The sequence below is a fragment of the Amia ocellicauda genome, chromosome 2 (assembly GCF_036373705.1).
Source record: "Amia ocellicauda isolate fAmiCal2 chromosome 2, fAmiCal2.hap1, whole genome shotgun sequence".
NCBI lineage: Eukaryota > Metazoa > Chordata > Actinopteri > Amiiformes > Amiidae > Amia > Amia ocellicauda.
The window spans coordinates 14200920-14220733 of NC_089851.1; the positions used below are offsets into that span (position 1 = coordinate 14200920).

Sequence of the window (19814 nt, forward strand, 5' to 3'; positions counted from 1 at the left end):
TTAGTGCACACCTAATACATGCAGGTTCACAGAGGTCACTGGATTGACAGTTACATTTTGTTGCTATGACAATTGGATTTCAGTTTTGATTTGAGGTACAGCTCTCCTGTATCGGACAATCAGTCAGAGGCTTAAAATAAAAGAACCTTGTGGCACAAAAATATTATGTCAAATCGACTGGAAAACAGAAGCATAGTGAAGATGCCAGCAAGAAATACACATCCACCAAAATTCAAGCGATCGTGCTCGATGATTTCCATTTTTACCTTCTGTCAGCGCATCATTGACTACTTTTGGAAGCAGACGCTGTTAGAATATTTGAAATCTCACTTGAATATAACAGGGATTACAATTCTAGTGGCAAAGAGGTGTTTGTTTTTTCAAACTTTCACCTGCCTATTGATTTTAATGTAGTTGACATGTTGTCTTTAATAAAGCACCTGCCTATTGGTTAGATTGCACTTGCAATGGCTATTATGTTACGTATTTAAGGCACCATGAACTGAGGTGTGATTTATTTTCTCAACTGTACATAAAATACTAATGTAAAGGTAAAACCAGATTTATTAAAGGCTACTGCCTCTCTCACCAACATCATGTTACTACTGAGTGCTAGCATGCAGATTGCTGTAAATAAAATACAAAAATATTGAACACAATGTTGCAGTAACAATACAAATAACACTTATAAATACAATATAATATTGCTAACAGCAGTACATGCACATAACCAAAAAGTGTCTGAAGAACACTGACTGAGGTGGTGTCAAAGTGAACTATGACGCTGTGTACTATTTGCTGTTAATAAGGTACTGACCTTAAAACATAACATCTTACGCTGGTCAAAACAATGCGTATAGTAAAACGATTAACTTATTAATTGACATCAATTTTAGGTTTATTTTTTGGGGTTTTCATAGCATATTACATTATGAAACTTACAATGTACAACTGCATTCACTCTCTCTTTAGTTATAACTAACCCGTGTCTTGTTCTGTATTTAAGAGCGTTTACTGTTCTACCTCTATTAATACAAAAACGTAAAATGGGACCAAATCCATAAACATGCAAGTTCTAGGTAAATCTCTTATAATCACCAGAAATTTTAACATCATAAATACACCTACTCATCAGAGAAGTGCTTTTAAATCTAAAAATCAATGTTGCCTACTAAGGCCTGGACCAAATCAAAACTCCAGACCACCCACCAATCGCAAATTACGATTCCAGTTCCAGTGAAGCTGTCTTTTTGTGTGACAGAGAGTCATTCTTTGTACCCAATACAAAGCACGCATCAAGCACTGGGGTTTTAGGCTTAAGTCGACATGTTTTTTTGTCATTTTTAGTAGCAGTTCAGTAATTCTGATGCTTCCTAAAACATGACTTATTATTATTAATATTTTGTGAACCCCTGAATATATAAAAGAGCTAGAGAGAGAGAGAGAGAGAGAGAGAGAGAGAGAGAGAGAGAGAGATGGAGAAAGAACAATATATAATTGGTTAGAGAATAAAACATTTATTACCACCAGTGTGTAATCCATAACTTATTAAGGCCTTACACTCACGCATGGGAATGAATCTGTTATTCCACTAGAGCACACTGATGTATTCATTGTTTTTTCTTTATTTTATTTTTTTATGAAATATATATTATTTTTATTCCATATTCTTTCCCCCTAAATTCCCAGTAGTTTTTTCCCTGTTGGCAAACTGAAGCTTGATACGGGTTGTCAGAGATTTTTGTTGTCTCTGTTTACTTTCAGCTCACTGCTGAAGAAACTTCATAAATTTGATTGGGGACATACATATACTGAAATACTGTGGTGTAATTAAAATACGGGCTACGTTTATTATAAAAGCAGATGCTTATTTCAATATTGACACATTCAGCTGAAAAAGCAAACTTGCATCAATTCGGAATATGATGCATTTACTTTATACTGCATTAAAGATGTGTTGATTCATTTAAATGTATTGGTACTATTGGACTAGTAATATTGGCTTCTACAATCTTAACTGAACACGAAGATCATAGAGCTGTCGATCTCTTATCTCAGAAAATAACAATATCAAAACTAACACACCCTACAATATTATATTGTTTTGAATGGTAGTATTTACGGCAGTTGATTTGATCATGGCTTCAGTGACAATCAGGGGCAATGTCTCTGCCACACGCAAGGTTTTTCTTTCACAATCACCTGTGACAGTGCTCTTTTCTAGACCATGTTCAGAGGCCAGCTTGAAGGTAAATAAGATAGCAACACCATGCCAAAAGGGGTCTACATGAATGATTTCTCACCAGCTCCTTTTTCACTTGCTGTGACAAGAAACAAGGCAGAACAGCTTGTGTGAGGCAGCATTCACTACAACACAGTACTGTATGATATGTATCGCAGCTCCGCTCAGTTTCTAATTATGGTAAATAATGATCTCATGGCTCTTCGGTGCTCAGAAACTGTAGCATAAATGGACGAGTAACAGAAGGCGGGAATATATAACATATCTGCAATTATAAACAACACCACGCTGCATATTACATTAGTTTGCCTTACTGACACTTTCATATACTATTGGTCATATGCAAACGCCAAATATTGCTTCGGAAAGTAAAACAATCCAAAGTGTAAATCCCTCTATATAAATGTAATTTTGTGATCTAAATAAATCACTCTTATTGTAAGTCTTGTTTAATACCAAATAGTGGAACAAAAGCTATGGATACAGGCCAATGTGTAGTTGCCCCCCTTTAAAACGGTAAATGCTAAGGGTGTATGGAAAAATTATGCAAATACTGAAACCTGCATATTCTTAAGAAGTAATGGAAACAATGTAAGTACATTATTTTCAAAACATTTAAATGAATCAAATACAAAACGAACGTTTCTCTGTCTAGAGTGGTAAAGTATGTTTTCTTTTTGTTCATAAGCTTCACGCACAGTAGTATTAGGAAACAGTGTCAACAGATTTGATGGACAGGGATCGAACATTTACACACAGACCCTCTCCTCCCCCCTACACACACACATACACACACATACATGCATGCATACATGCATACATAGCAAAGTGCCAAAACATACATTTATAATTTAAACAAATGAGAAATCTGACAGTTATCAAAACAACTAATGGATCCAAATTCCTCCTGGCCGTGAAGCAAAATATGATACCCACAGTTCTGAAACTATTCAATGCCAGAAAACTAAAAACAAAGAGTGACCAGCTGTCTTTGAGCCTGCTATTAAATTGCTCCTTGGTTAGTAGCTGTATTGCATTTTTTTTTTTTTCAGAAGAGTATCATACTAAGTCCCCATACAGAGCCACCAGCTGTACAGCAAATGTGTGCTTTTCCAACTGGGCCCTAGTAGGCTATAGCCTCCATCTTGAGATATGTGAAGCTCCTTGCAGGCTTGGCAGTCTGTTCTCTGATCTCACAGCTATACCAGCTTTCAAAATCTCAGCTCACTCACTTAAGTTATCTGATTATCGCATAACGCTTAACACCTACACAGACTATACTTTGTTTTTGTTTCATCCCAGCATCATGTCGATATATAAAAATGGGCTGGCAGACATACAAATCGCGAGACGTCCAGCTTTATGTGCAGATAAAAAAAAAAAAAAAAAAGAAGCTGCTTACCAACAAAATTATATTACAAAGAGCCAAGAGCAAGCTGATGTTAAATGCATTGGCGTTTGTTATTCTGCACACTTTGTTTAGACTGAGTCATCTAAGTATAAATAGAATTATCAGTGTGAATCAATACTGCAAGCAGGGCATCAATGAAAACAACACCCATAAGAATGAAACACTTGCTCCATTACCTACGTTAATATCATGACAGCTGAGGAGAGATGACCTGGCCCATGTCTCATCTCTCCTGTACAGATGGCCATTAAAAGAGAAAGTGTCCCTTTTAATGAAGAAAGTATTTAGAGGTTTTCCAAATGAGAACAGTTTTATCCAAATTGATTTTGCAGTAATTAGAGTTCAGTCCAAATTTAACCCATTCTTGTGCAGAAGCATGGTGCAGTCGCGGTTATTTGATTTCCCCTCCCTCGATCGCTTTTCTGCTACACCCCGGACAATCATTTTATAATTATATGGGTCTGTTTTTTAAACTGCATCTTATAACAGATGAAAAATATAAAAATATGAACATCCTTCTTCATATTTCTTTGTTAAATCATTCTGAACCTCAAGATAAAAATAAAAGCTGTCAAAAAGGCGAGCATCAGCTTTATTATTTATTACTTTTTAACAATAAAAGCCCTAAGTCTTCCAGAATACATAACCCAGCAAATCAGATACTGTGGAATCATCCAACTAAACTTATTGAAGATTGAAGCTCTCTCTCTTTATAAATAACACAAACCACACACAAAAGAAAAACAAAAATCTAAACTAAAACTCACCCACAACAGCTGGATATAATGTAAAAGTCTGGGAATCAACAATGCAAGGTTCCCGACAGCCCTACTGCCTTGCTCATGAAAGTGCATCTCCATGTTTTTCTGCTACACAATGATGCTGATGTCTATTGGATTTTTCATCAGCTTTAAATGTTTTACGAGCCAAAGCAGAATGGCTGGTTTCACATCAGTAATGCTTATTGTGGTGTTGATAAACATGACATTTTCCCTTCCTTTAACACATTTCAATGTACTTTGCAAAATATGTGATCGTAAAACGTCTGCTTCTCGCTGAAATCATAGCAAATGTGCTGTTGGCTTTGAAACGGTGTCCCATTTAATTTATTTTCTGGAATGTACTGTGGGACAGCGTGTTGCCGAGGTACAGATTCTCCCCAAAATGAAGTGTTGCGTCTGTAGGGGGAGACCAACTGATTTTCTAAGAGCGCTAACAGTGAATTTAAAACAAAAACAAGCTTTACGTTTCTGTGCATTCACTTATGTCCATATAAATGTTCAACTCTACATCTTCTATTCAGATAGATAGTTATACATTTGTGGTTGTATTCAGTAGACACATTGTATAGAAAGTGAAATCTTCACAGCAATAATCAGATATGTGCTTGGCAGGAAATGACAGCTTTTTTTCACCCTGACAGTAACACAAGGAATGTAATGATTGTGCAAACATAATCTAGTTACAGTATGATGGATATTCCACAGTGGGATTGATGAGTATGTGATAAAAGTGAAACATACAATACATCAGAGCAATCTTAAGCAGAAATGGTAGCATTACTTATCTGCATTAGCCAAAGCTACATTCTTTTAGACCTAGCACCCAAATGAAACAGCAAACAAAGCAAAGATAAACAATGTGAACTTCCACAGAATTCAAACCCCCGCTGCGTCGAAAGACTGCGAAGCGAACACAACTGTATTAACAGTTATCTGATATCATTGCAGCGGGTTTGCGCTCCTATTCCACATTGGGAACTGTTTAAAACATATCTAGATTTCAATTAGATTGTGCATTTTCAATAATGACAATTTGCCTACAATTACATCTCTGTGACTTGTATGGATCCTGAAACTTTTATTTTTCCCACTGTGATAGTTCTTGACCAATGATCACCATCCTTTAATTACCTACTTTACTCAGATAGACATTTCTATCACCGCAGAGCTGGCAGTGGAACTTGCAACTAAATCCCAAAAGGAGCAAATGTGTTTCAAACTGCCACTAACAACTGTCTCACAAAAAACTGCAAGCTTAATTGAGAGCTGCAGCCAGTGCAGTACAGAGAGGCGCAGTCTCCATTTTGGGACTGATCGGCTACAATTAGAAATAATTAAGGCCTTCCAAGCTCCTCATATGTTGCTGATAATCCGCTGATGATGGCCTGATGGTGAATCTCCTACAGATTTCACAGCTGACAGTAAACAAATCAAAAAGCACAGACCACATAGTACATAGGACCAAATGTGGAAGACAGGCATAGAAAACGTACCCGTTGTGACAGCTCTCGGAATGAACATTTATGGCTGGAGAACACAACGCAGGCACGTGAATGGGAAAGGTGTTTTAATATAACAGTTGTCAAGTCTGTCATCTTAATTATCTGCTCACCAGCCTCATCTGACCACACTAATAACTGTTCTGATGGGCTGTAATTTTGGAACGAGTGGCCCTTAGGTTTTCATACCCAGCTGGGTCTGATGCATATCTAAAAGGCAGGTAATTCCTAGTTGATTAAAAACAAAATTGCCATTGGGATTAGAGTTTGATTTTCAGTTCAGTCCCTCAGATCCTGCCAGTGAGGAGATGGGTGCTGAGAATGGTATAATCCCATCTACTCTCAGCAGGCCTTACAATGCACAGCCAAGCAGAATGGATATAGGGGGAAAATGAAATCCTTAATTATGTAAATATTATATTTTCAAGATAGAATTGTTCAGAATATAACAATTCACCTAAACAATGACTATACTGTACAAAATTGGCTGTTCCAGCTCAATGAACTCAACCAAGAACAGAACATTCTGCATAATTAAGAGTTCACAAAATGAAACTGAACAAATATGGAACAAACCACACAACCTGCCAATCCGAAGACCATTTTGCTTTACTATAAACTTTGAAAATGGATAGCATAACTAAAAATCGACTATATTCATGGAAATCCATTGTCCGCATCTGTGTTTGTGTATGTGTGTGTTGGGGGGGAGGGGGTGCTACGGTTGTGTTGACGTTATAAAGCTAAGCACCCATTAATAAAAGGTATGCTGTGGACTATTAATTACATAGTGCACATTAATATCCACTGCTGTTTTAGCGGTCAATAAAATGATTTTTCAGTTATTTAATTATTTTTATTTTTAATAATCACGATGTCTATTTCTTCTTCTCATGTGTCAATCCATTATTTCCGTTTACTGCTACTATCGAGCAATGATAAAGGTTTGCAAGTCTTTAGGAGCACCACAGCAGCTACTAGACTGACAATAAAACAATGTACTCATAAAAAAAGTCATAACATCATAGCAAACACAGATCTAATAGTTTGTGTTGTTGACTGCTGTGAAGGGTCAGCACCGAATGGCACCGAAAATGGACAAGGGATCATAGTATATTTGTCATATTTATTTAATTAGACTAAGTGTATTCCCTGTTTCTGGGTTTTATTCTTTTTTATTATTATTTATGTTACACTTCTATTAAAAGTAGCATAATATGAAAAAAGTACCTTTTGTGTGATTTGATGTGAAAAGTTCCATTTTGAAGTTCTGTGGGGGTGTTGCTATTGAGAAATCAGAGAAAGAGAAATGAAATCGAGGAAACTCAGTGAATTACTTTATGAATTACAGAATGCATTTCATTAGCTAAAACTAATTGTCTCAATGGCATTCACTGATATACAGTAATGTTTCAAAGTAGACTTTTAATACTTTTAATATATATAAAAATATATAACATGGTCTCCTCTTAGTACATTTAAGTAAAATAACTGTGAATCATGCTGTGAGACGGTGATGATAAAGGAAGATGTCAGTAGACTGCTAAGTCCTTAGTAAGTTTGCTCTTCAATGAATAGTCAGTGGATGTAATGTTTTCAATAATTACTTTAGTGTCATGATTTAATTCACAATTGTATAAACGGAAGCTGTGGCTGGAATTACACAGAGAAAAACAAATTTTGATTTGGGGTTGGAGGTATTTTCAGCAATATGCAGTTGAGACAGATATGGATAAAACTGAAGGGCTATGCCTGTTCTTCCTACTGAGCATTAAGCGATTTCTCTTATGTACACATTCTCATATGGATATCTCAAGACGATTGGCCACGAAACAACAATTGTGATAATTTACATTTACAGACTATTATTTGTCCATCGGATCAGTTATAATATACACTGAGGACAGATTGACTTCTCAGTGAATGCCCAGGTAGCTTAAGACTTACCTGATAAACACATACATTAGATTTAATGGACTTAAGTGGAAGATATGATATGATAACAAATGGAGCTGGATATGAACTGAAAAGGAATAATCAGTACTCTGCAGATTGTGTGTATTAGTATTTTATATACATATATTTTATAGTAACCTGGCTGATGCAAGAACAATATATTATATTTATTTGAGTATATGGGGAATAAAATAAAACAATGGGTTTCACAAATTAAAGCTCAATCTATACTTCAAAGGAATATAATCAAGACATTTGACCATCCTTGCACTGTCAACACATGGTTGGACACTGAAATACATAATTATTGCACTAAAATACATGCTTACCATTCAAAGTATTTTCCTAGAGGCTGAAACCTTTTATTTTAAGACAATAAATGTATGCTCCAAATCCATGTACAAAAAATATGAAGTGCATGTACCTATTTCTTCCACAAACACACAAAAAGTAAGACATACAGATTCTGATCTCAGTCAAGTACCACACCAACACTCAGTACATGGGCTCTTCCTAATATGAAAGATTTGCAAAAAAACGTGATCATTAAGTGAGACCAACAGTCCCTTTCACTTGTGACACAAAATTAAATTCAGATCAGTAGAGGACAAATGTGCAAAAGCCTTAGTTCTGTAGTTAGCCTTTTGGACCACCAACCACTCCAAAAAAGCATGAACAGAATGAGTAAAGTGAATTACTTGGAGTTGTCTTGTCAGCTACTTTTACAGCCATTGTAATTTTTGAAAGTGTCAATATATGAGGAAATAATTGCAGAACAATCATAAATCAGTGAAGTAACCTTTTCCTTTTTAAATAATTTGGAATTATTTAATTCCTTCAGAATAGGAACATATGTTTTATAACAGCATGAGAAGCTCTCAAAGCTAGCAAACTCGGTTACAGTATCTATGTTAAAGCAATTAGCAAAATAGTACACAATACAGCAAAACATCCCGGTGCATTTAATCTTCTGTGAGCTAGTACCTGAGTCACATTTAATGCAAAAGGTGTAGTTTGACTGCAGGCTATACATATGCAGTCCCAATCATAATATAAAGTGCAGCACACATTTATTTGGTCTAAATTACAACCTATTGAATGTTTTATGTTTTTTGAGTTTGAACATTTGGATGAAATAAACAATATTTACCACTATGACTTTCATGCCAAGGTGTATCTAAAGCGGTCTAATTCAGTGTAGGCTACTCTTCATGGATCAAAATATTAAAAGCATGATCGATAACATGTACAATAGTAATGAAGGTAGGGAAACATATCATTCAGCTAAACCCATTCAACAATATTTTTATACCACCAGAGTTTAATTGAATAAAAGGGTTTTTTCTCCACCCAATTGATATAATCAGCATCAGCTCTGCCATATTACTGGAATGACGTTGCTGCACCCTGTCAATATCAGTTTGAGGTTTTTAGCCATTATGTTTATTGCTGATCATTTCCGCCTAGCATCTAACCATATGTATGCATCTAATAGCTTATTCATTTGCTTTCCTTGGGCAATTTCTGGAAAGTGCTGATGCTTTTATTATAAAACATTTAAAAAATGTGGACTCAATGTCTTTACAATGCTTTCTAGAAACCCTTATATAACTCCTTACTATGATTTAAGATTTATGTAATTACACAGATTTCAAATGTACCTCAGCAGTTAAGAGATCGCAGGCAATGCAACCATTTCCTAAATCTAAGCAGGCCTGACTAATGAATTACAGATCAAGTGCTTATAACGGTGTATCAAAGACAGATTATACACCCCCACTTCCACAACTTGCATAGTAACTTCACTGGTATCAAATCTCAAATGGCAAATCTGAAGTAGATTGGACAGCTAGGTATTTCACCACACGAGCTTCGTGACTTAACCCGAATGAATCAGGCATTAAGCCCCAATGAGTCAGTGGAAGTAATGCTATGCAAGTATGGAAACAAACTGTCAGCAGATGTGGAATGACACTACAGTAATCTGCTGCAGATAATAGTGCATTACCCCCAAACTATCCAACGTAGAAATAATGGAGTAGGATCTTACCAAGCATGTGATTTGCAACATGAACTTGAATGTCCCATTCGCTGTAGAAGATCATCTGACACTTAATGCATTGGTATGTCTTCTTCTAGATTGGGGAAAACAAAAGCATTAAAAATAAATCTCCTTCAAGGTTATTGTTAATAAAACAAAAAGGTACCACTGTAATTATGTCATGTATATTATAGTATAAATACATAATGTTATTAATTATAGTAATTGTGAGAGCACACAATTGAGCTTTTACATATCATTCACAGTATGGCTCATGGTAGGAAAAGTAATTCCTTACATATCACAAATGTGTATAATAAAAGCAGCAAAGGAATTCCCATCAATGCTTTGTTTTGTATGCAAATTAGAACAGTTTCATGACAGGAGACCTTTTGAAAAGGGAGACGCTCATATGAAGTATCAAGCCATGCTGAGCACAACTAAAGACATGCATTCATTAGGAAGTTATTCAAAACAATCTAATTCTTGTTTAGGATGCTTTAGGTGCTTTCCAGAAAACACACTGATCTAATATAGTAGCTTGAAGACGACAGACATTTACTGAAAAGCCTGAAGTTTGAAAAACATGCAAAGGAGTTTGAAAATATTCAGAAATACAAAATTCCAAAAATAGGAAAGGATATTTAAGAGAAACAAATCCCTTAAGAAAATGTACTTCTTTGTGCTTAAACCACCATTTTACATCATAAAAGTCAGATTCTGCTATTTTGTTTACTCTAACCTATATCATGACAGTATATGAAGTGACAAGTACTGATTCAGCTTCTTTTGAAAATATGTGCATCTTTTATAAACATGGCAAGATGTTCAACCAAAGATATATTCCCCAATTTTGAAGGGGAAAAAAGTAAATCTGATTTATTTTCCATTGGACTAATAAAAATGTTGTACAGTTCCAAAACACATTTACTTGATTAATTATGTTTTTTTATTCCACTAAAAACCTTATTAAGAGGGAAAAAATAATCAATTTAGTTGGTACATACCTTGAATTGGAAATGGATTTCTTAAAAGCAAGCTCTATTTTTAAGAACTTGTACATAAATAATGACCAGGTTTTAAATACACATGCACATACACATGCATGCTTGCAGGCAGGCACAAATACACACATACTTTTATACATTAAAACCAAAACAATAAATGGGGTCAAAATTCAAAACATACCTCTTCCGTCTGTAAAGGGCTCACTCTGGGCATCGGGGACACCTGGGGTGTTCTTAGCTGACCACTGTTGCTCTCGGTCATTGAGTCCCTGTGGACTGATAGGACGTGGTTCTGGAGCTCAGCTTCAGACTCAAACTTGACATTACAGCTGGAACATCGCGTCTTGGAAGCGGTGGCTTTGCTCTTGCTCTCGGTGGGGCTGAGTGTTTCGCCTTGACCTCCTGCCACCGCGGCTTGCTGTTTGCTCCCGTTCACCGTGGGGCTGCCGCTTTTGCTGCCGCTCACACATGAGGCGCAGAGTCCGTAAGGGAGACCATTGATGTCTAACTTGACTAGGTCTAGCTTGGAACGGAACTCTTTGAGACAAGAAGCACACTTGTATAGTTTCTGCGGGTGGTGAATACGCCCGACAGGATGGTTGCTAGACATGGTGCCGGTTTTCTGCATGTGGAAAGTGCCGTGAATCTTCAGCTCTAGAGTGGATGTGACTGTCTGCATGCAGACCACACATCGAAAGCCCGTCAGCGAGTTCCTCAGATCTGGATGCATCTGGCAATGCTCTAGGAACTCCTCCTCGCTCTGCAAAGGCATCTTACATATACGGCAAGTGCCAGTGTCCAGGCTCTTGCTGTGTGTCACTTTGTGTTCAGTAAGTGTAAGCAGAGATGGGAAACGCTCACCACAAATGGGACACATATAGTGCTTGACAGGTCCAAGGTGGGTTTGCATATGCTCTCGCAGTCCACCTTCTGAGAAGAAAGTCCTAGAGCAGACGTTACACTTATAATTGCCCTTGATCATCTCAGCCTTCTTTTTGACCAAGGCGCTTTCTCCAGGCCTGATGTTGTGGTCACGCAACTGGTGGTTCTGAAGCAGGGAATCCATGGTATAGGCCGCACCACAGATGTCACAGCCATACATCGGTTCCGAGGTGTCCACGTCCTCTTCACTGCCGTCATGGCTGTTATGGGATTCATGACTATTTGCTAAGAGGCTCTGCAGCTCAGCATCCTCTTTGGGAACCTGCTCAGGAACGGCAGCAGAACCATTGGTGCCGCAGTTCTGAGGCTTGCCCTCGAAGACGCAGTGCTTTTCGCGTAAGTGCTTCTCCAGTAAAATGATCGCATGGAAAGCCTTGCTGCAGAATTTGCAGTTGTATTTCTTGCTGTGGGTTGTGATGTGACACTGTAGTTCCACCTCAGTGCCGAAGGACTCCCCACAGAAGATGCACTTGTGCACTTTACCCTGGTTTTCCAGGTGATTGTGCTTCACGTGCAACTGCAGGTCAGACTCATGGCGGAAGTCCCAATTACAGGAGGTGCAGCGATAGACTTTCTTCTCATTGCTGTGCTTCACGGCCAAGTGGAGCTGGATCGACACCTTGGAGTCAAAGACCTCCTGGCAAAGTGTGCAGCGAAAAAACACAAATGTGTGCATGTCTAAGAGGTGCTTCTGAAGGTCATCCACAGAAGTAAACTGCTTGTCACAGCTTTCACAAATGTAGTACGTAGAGGTGATCATGAAGTGGATGGTTACATGCTTTAGTAAAGACTCCTGGTTGGGAAACTCTTTGTTGCACTGTGGGCAGGTCAGCTTCGGGAGAACACTATCTAGATGAGTTTTCAGATGGGTCTGGAACATATCTAGACTGGAATACTTGGCACCACATTGGTTGCAAATGAATTCACTTGCCGAGCGGGATGAAGAACCGCCTTGCCCTATTTTAAGGGAGGTTTGTTCCATACTGAGAGGAGATGATGGACTCATAGCTCGGTTTGATTTCTTCCCGTTATTGATATAATTGAGGGCAAGGGGGATATTCTTGTGGTTTTCTTTGATATGTTTGTTCAATTTCAGGATACTGTTGAAAATGGGAGAGTTGGTGCAATAAGAACAAGAATAAACCTCTACAATGGGTTCCTTGGGAGTCCCAGCCAAGGGTGAATCAAATCGTGAGTTTCCCCCATCACAGTGAGTCTGCCGGATGTGTTCCTCTAAAGTGGTCTCGGTTAAAAAGCCCATGAAGCACTGAGGACAGAAGAAGGCATTGCTCTCTTTGGCAACTGGGCTGGCAAAGCCATGCGAACAGCGAATGTGTTCCTGCAAAGCATTCAGGTCGCTGAGTGCCTCAGGGCAGAAATTGCATTGCAGGACCGCAGCAGACATACTACCAAGCAAGGCGCTGTGGTCTTGGTTTTCGTGGACTTGCTTGAGATGTTCGTTCAAATTGTAGAGAGAAGGAAGCACCTCTAAGCAATACTGGCAGGTATGAGCCTGTTCTGGTTTATCCAGGTGCATAGTCTTAAGGTGTATCTGTAGTACAGCAAGGCTAGAAAACACTTGCTTGTTGCAATATATGCAGCTGTATGTAATTTTTGCTTGTTTAGAGGACAGCACAGCAATGTCAGCTCCTTGCTGTGCAGCCCTTTTCCTTCCACGGGTTTTTGGCAATGGTGGGCCTACTTCTACCATAGTTGAGCTATCCACAGAGAGGTTTGAATCTGGAGTAGTACTAGAGACGGAGGTATAACCTACTGTCACCAAGGAAGGACTGTTGCTATGGTTACTAGATTCTGGCTGCTGGTGAATATCCATGTGGCTGTAGAGCTCCTCCACTGCGTGGAAATGCTCAGAGCAGATGGTGCATGTGTGGCCCTTCTTCTCTCTGTTGTGCACTTGGTCAATGTGGCTTAAAAGAGTGCTCTCCTCAGCAAAGAGTTCGTGGCAGTAAATACACTGAAGGGCAGATCTTTCCTGAGGTGGGGAACACTCCGGGTGGCACTCAGCGATATGTTTCTGCAACTCTTCAGGGATATCAAATCCCTCTTCACATTGGCTGCACTTCTGAGTCTCCTTCAGTTTCCAGTCATCCATCCTGGACAGGGACTGGGAGCCATCTTTGTTCCGTTCATGAACTTGCATATGGCCATGCAGGGAACTGGACGAGAGGAAACCACGGCGGCAAATGGCACATTTATATGGCTTGTTGGAGGTGTGCGTCTTCAAATGGATCTTCAGGTGGTCACTTCGCGAAAAGGCAGCGTCACATTCGCTGCAGTGATACTTCTTGTCTCCTGTGTGGAGCTTTATGTGACGGTCGCGGCTGCGCTTGTGTTTGAAGAGACGACTGCAGTAGGTGCACTTGAACGGTAGCTTGTCACTGTGGCTTTGCTCGTGGTGCTTTAGGAAGCTGAGGCGGCTGAAAGACTTATCGCAGAACTGGCAAGGGTAGGGCAATCCAGGTCCTCCTTCCTCTTCACCAAAGTCATATCCATCCCCAGGTCCTGGTGATGTCTGGTCTTTGCTTGAAGGAGATGATGCGGGCCAAGAACAAGAAGGGTCATCCTCACCATCAGCACCATCTACAAAAGAATACAAATATTTTTGCCATTAGGGAGAATCAAAGGAAAATTGTTCAACTCAGACACATAAGTGTATACATAACAATATAAACAGTTTGCAGGCTAAGAAGCAGCATATTGCTAATGTTGCTGATGCATTTAACAATGAATCCTTTTTAACAGTTGAATCTGATGAATAATTTCATGAAAGAATGCTTTTTTTCTCAATTACCCTTGTATGTGGTCATGTAATAACTTAACCAACTGAGACTTGGAATGCAGGCTTTTATTTTTCCTTTCTTTCTTAACAGTTTTAACTTCATGGCATGAAGAGTTTCAACAGTGGTGCTCTTTATGTGGTAAATTACTTCACTTCATTCGGGAAAGTATATTAGTGTCAAGAAACTACATCTATTACATCTTAACAAGTAAACACAAGCCATCATCATTTAAAGAGGTTTGTCTTTGAAAAAAAAAAAAAAAAAAATTGTTTAAAATCTAATGAAGACTAATTTTGAATTTCATATATTAATTTATAAATTGCCCCTTTAACAATGTCAAACGTAAATCACACAAATGAGTACACGTTTCAATTCCAAATAACGAAAAGGTACTGTAACTGTCTAATTTGTATTTCAACATACATGACACAAAGATACAAAACCCCGACAACTTTATCATTCCTTTTTGATCCATTGGTAAGTTTGTGAAAATGCTTACAAAGATATTCACTCAAAACCCTGCAAGGGTGGTGGTGAGGGAAACAAAGGGAGAGACAGCAGTAGATGTTGGGAAGGAAGACCTAATTACTTGTACAATTCAGTAAGATCTTAATTATGAGGCATGTGTCAGGGTTGTCTTCTCCCCAGCGTTTGCTCCTAAACTCAATTAAATATGACCAAGCCAAGACCAAATCAAAACTTTGACCCACTTGTCAAATGCAAATGGAATACACAGTACTGTATGACAGGTTTGCATTTGGAAGAAGGAAGAATACTCTGTCAAACAAAAAGCTGCCATAAAGTATTGGAAAAGTTGTTTGTAACTGTGGGTGAAAATTCTGATTTGGTCAGAGAAGCACTAACACAGAACTTGCAAAATTCTGGTTAATAGCATATAACATTTAATTTAAATTTGTTTTCATTACAAATTGTATTTATATTGAGAAAATTCTAAGATAGGGAAATTAGTTTACCTTGAAATCTGAATTGGGTAATTGAGACAAATATCTATTTTTAAAAGCATCTTTAAAAAAACAACCCAAGCTGCCATAGGAGCTCTTTATGTTTTATGTAGTACTTAAACATCCCAGAAAACCACAGTCATGCTGGTGGGTTTCTGAAACCTTTCATTTTTTCACAGAGAGTCTCATGGATACAAGTAAACCTATGATGATTACAGAGACAGCAGCTGTATATTAAAGCTTTCCTGGAATTTTAGAACAAGCCAAGGGGCTTATTGAAATAAAAACAACAATGCATTTCTGTAACTTGCTGGGTCCTTATCTGTCTTTCTCTTTTGCCTTTCTCCTCTTTATTAGTTCAGTTGAAAGATGAGAGAATAAAACAAACACCAAGAAAACAAAACAAACAACCAAAATGCGCAACCATCAGGATATGTATGGAAACCCTTAAAATGAATGGTTTGGGATGAAACTGCATTTCTCTGGACTGCAGGGTTTGATGGAAAATAATGATAAAATAATATGTCTATTCTAGAGATCTCGACTCCAAGCTATATTTGCTTCCTTCTAGCAAACATATTTTGTTTGTTACTGTTAACTAAACAAAATATATTTTTATATTATTTTTAAACTGGTATTTTATCCTATATTGGCCACGGTATGCTATTCCAGCCTCCAACATTATTTACTAGGGTAAATAATCTCAAACATTGACTATTTAACATGCAGTTTTGACTCTGCAGACACTTGGACAACAGGAGACTGCTGAAATGTATAACAGATTCTGGACCCAAGACTGTAGACATTCCCCTGTAAAATGTATTTGGAACTAATCATAAAGTCATTTTTTAGACGCTGCTTCATTGGAATCGTTCACGAAATGGCTTGATTAGCTTCTTAGATCAATAAAATACTATAAAAACAGACAAGCACAATACCATGAATAATCTACATTACAATGTTTTTGTTTAGTTTGCTTTTTTTGCTAGAACTCTATCCTGACAATTCGATAAAAACAATAAAACAACCACCATTTTCGTTGTAGTACACCTCATGATTCAATCCCATTATTTGGAAAACAGCTAGTCCTGCTTGTAGTGCTCAAGGCCAAAAAAGAAGGCAATAAAAGCATTTTATAAACACAAATATATATTATGTATATCTTTGGAACAATTATTTGAAAGCACTTTGATAAGTGGATTGTACATCATAATTTTGTTCATAAATCCCCTCCTTAGTTATCATTTCTTGTTTACATTTTCTTTTAGTGATAAGCGAAAATGATTTTAAGAAATGTAGTTCAAGTTTGGGACAATCATAAATCAAGGCAAAAGGGTGAGACTCATTTTTTTTTAATGGCCAGACTTCGTGTGACATATACCATATCTATAAGATCAAAAAACAGTACAACACAATGTCTGTGCCAAAGTCCAGTTTCAATGCAAGTTCAAAAGGTTGTGTACCATGTCTTCCTTCTGCGAAAGCTTTCGCACTGTGAACTTCCTTACTTAAATAAAACTGGTCCTTCCAAGTGTTCACAGACAAAGCAAGTTATGCAGAGCTGGAAACAGGAAAAACAAAAGGGAAACTAAAAAGATTTATTAGACAGATAACAGACAACAGAACCCCTGGCTAAAACAGTAAAAAAAAAAAAAAAAAAAAAAAAATGGACTGCCTTTCTTCAGCTTACCTGAAATGCCATTGAAAGTGGCAAACCTTAAGCAGCCACTTGGGTACGTCTGCATGAGATCGTCTCTTGAAGCTCTGCTAACGTTAACAGCCACCTTTGCACGTTCTGCAACTCCAAGAACTGCAAAACGCTCGAGACCCCCCAAATATATGGTGATCTGCCCTTCAGGTAGAACAATTTTCGCTGGTCTTATCTGGCCAAGGCTTATCCACAGGAAACAGATGAGGCTCCAGTCCTTCCCTGCACCTCGAAACTGTTGAAAACACCACCTCGATAGGACTGCCAGATGGCCACCACCACGGAGCTCACTAACAACAACCCGAGATCCACAGCTGGCATCGTGCCCATTGCAGACAATCATATTTGGTCTGCAACTTTGTGTTTTTTTGCCGTTTTGTTTTTCTTTTCTTTTTTTTGTTTAGCAAAGAAGCCTGCGTATACCCCTGTTTCCTCAGCAGAGTGAGCAGTTGCCCTTTTCATTACTATCACAATGGGATGTGCGTGTCTGGGCAACAGAAAAAACAACCTTTATGATGTATTACAAATATCAGTGAAGAGTACATGTACAGGCTTTAGGAAAGGGATAATCTTAAGCATACAAAGCATCAGTTTGTCACTCAGATAACAACTTTTCTGTTCCTTTCTGGAGTATATGTGGGTGTTAATAAGTAATCAATAAGTTTATATAAATTAATTTGAATTAATTCAGTACATTTGGGAAAATCAAATACAGATGCCATACTGTAATGTATGAAGCTGGGAATGAACCTTGTCTATTTTAGAAGTGCTTCCAAAGTCCATCGCATGTTCAATATATATGAAGAGATGTATTTACTCCTAAACCATGAAGAAGGCCATTCAATTCACCAAAATAATACACTTTTAGAGTAACTCAAGTGTGCCCTGACACTATAAAACCAGACTAGACATCAGTGTCACCTGCAATACTTCGGATTAAAGAATCAAGACTACTCTAACTCCTGTGTGTTACTTGCTGATATAGGCCTCTCCACCATTTCCACAAGACACGTTACAACAAGTGTGTGAACACTCACAGATGAAAGCAGGGAACACTCCTGGGACACGGTGGAAAGAGGAGCTGCCTCATTTTCCTCCGTGTAGACAGGAATGCCCATGATTCAGCAGCCTGAGTAAATAAAAGAGGTCCTTATTTCCTAATTTTGCTGGCTGGCCACACTGCAACAGTCTCTGTGCTGCTGCCAAAGGGGATGCAAAGCTGAAACTACACCCTGTAGCTCAAGGGCTGTCTTTGTTAGCCTGCCAGGCCTTCCTGAGCATCTTCTGGCCAACAGCCTGTCATATCCTGGGAGGAAGACCTCCATCTTAGGCCTGACATTTTTTTTTCTCCCTCTCTCTTTTTTTTTTTTTTTTTTTTTTTTAGTCTGCTACATGGAACAAAACAACACATTTGCTCAGTTTGTGTAGGCTGAAGGACAGCTGGAAACTCATTTGTAGCACTTAACATCTGTTTAGTCATATTTATGGGCAAAAGTGCTTGCCAGCTAGGATCAGTACATTAAGACTGAAATTAAGATATTTTTCAAGCGTAGAGAAGCTAGCTATGTCTGGGTGGAAAAGTTCACTGTGAAAGGTTTGAAACACGAGATGTGCTCACAAACTCACTTTTTTAGATGGTGTGCCCAATTATAGAACTAGAATCCTTACTTTGGGGAAGTTGTGAACTTAAGTCTGTCAGGTTGTTTTCAATGGCATTTTATCTAATGTTGCTTTTCACACATCCTGTTATGCACAACTATATATTTGACATAATAGAAGCAAAACTGTGTAAACAAAATGAGATCATTTGAATGTTTGCATCTGATCAAAACAATGTCAGTCACGACTATCTCCATCCCCCGTCACAGTACAATTTCTGCCTAGTTTTACAGCCAAAAAGTGAAAAGTTTCCCTCTCCAAACAAACCCCTCTGCAACCCACCCTACCATGTGTTGCTAAATATATCCACCCCCATACAAATGCACTCACCCACACATCCACAGACATATTTCTTAAAGTCTGCTTCAGTATACTCCCGCTAACAAGAGGAGTGATTCTCAGATGTACATGTTCTCTCACTTTAGGTTTTGTACTGCTGTGATATATACATGCCACTTCCAATTAATTACAAACATTTGTATGTTATACTAAATTCCAAACTTTGTTTAAATCCAAATATAACGCATTACAAAGCAGAACCAGCAAACAACTTCCAATACAAGTATGGTAAAGTATGTTTTCACCCGTGTTGTTTACATATCAATAACAAAATGATGCCTCTGAAGATCAGTGGCTTTTAATCTACCATGAAAACTGAGGCAATGCTGTTAAGGGTAAGTACTCAAGCCGAGTACCTTCACTAAGTGTGGAAGGATTGGTCTCATTCACTTCACTACTAAAGAACCGGTTTGTTTATGCAGCATACATGTTTTTTTATGTTTAGCTCCCGTGCTTTGCTGTAGT

At 38.1% G+C, this 19814-nt stretch overlaps 1 protein-coding gene across 4 annotated transcripts in view; it reads right to left on the minus strand.

Moving 5' to 3' along the window:
* The window catches only part of znf521 (zinc finger protein 521), a 174565-nt gene that overhangs the window by 87391 nt on the left and 67360 nt on the right, over positions 1 to 19814 (minus strand). For 2 of the 4 annotated variants that reach the window (XM_066719568.1, XM_066719567.1), the window contains exons 5-7: positions 11120 to 14481; positions 9941 to 10025; positions 7165 to 7218 (exon numbers count right to left, since the gene is read on the minus strand). In XM_066719568.1, the coding sequence (XP_066575665.1) occupies positions 7165 to 7218; positions 9941 to 10025; positions 11120 to 14481 (3501 nt within the window). The remainder of the gene's footprint in view (positions 1 to 7164; positions 7219 to 9940; positions 10026 to 11119; positions 14482 to 19814) is intronic. The other 2 variants (XM_066719569.1, XM_066719571.1) reach the window with 2 other exon arrangements.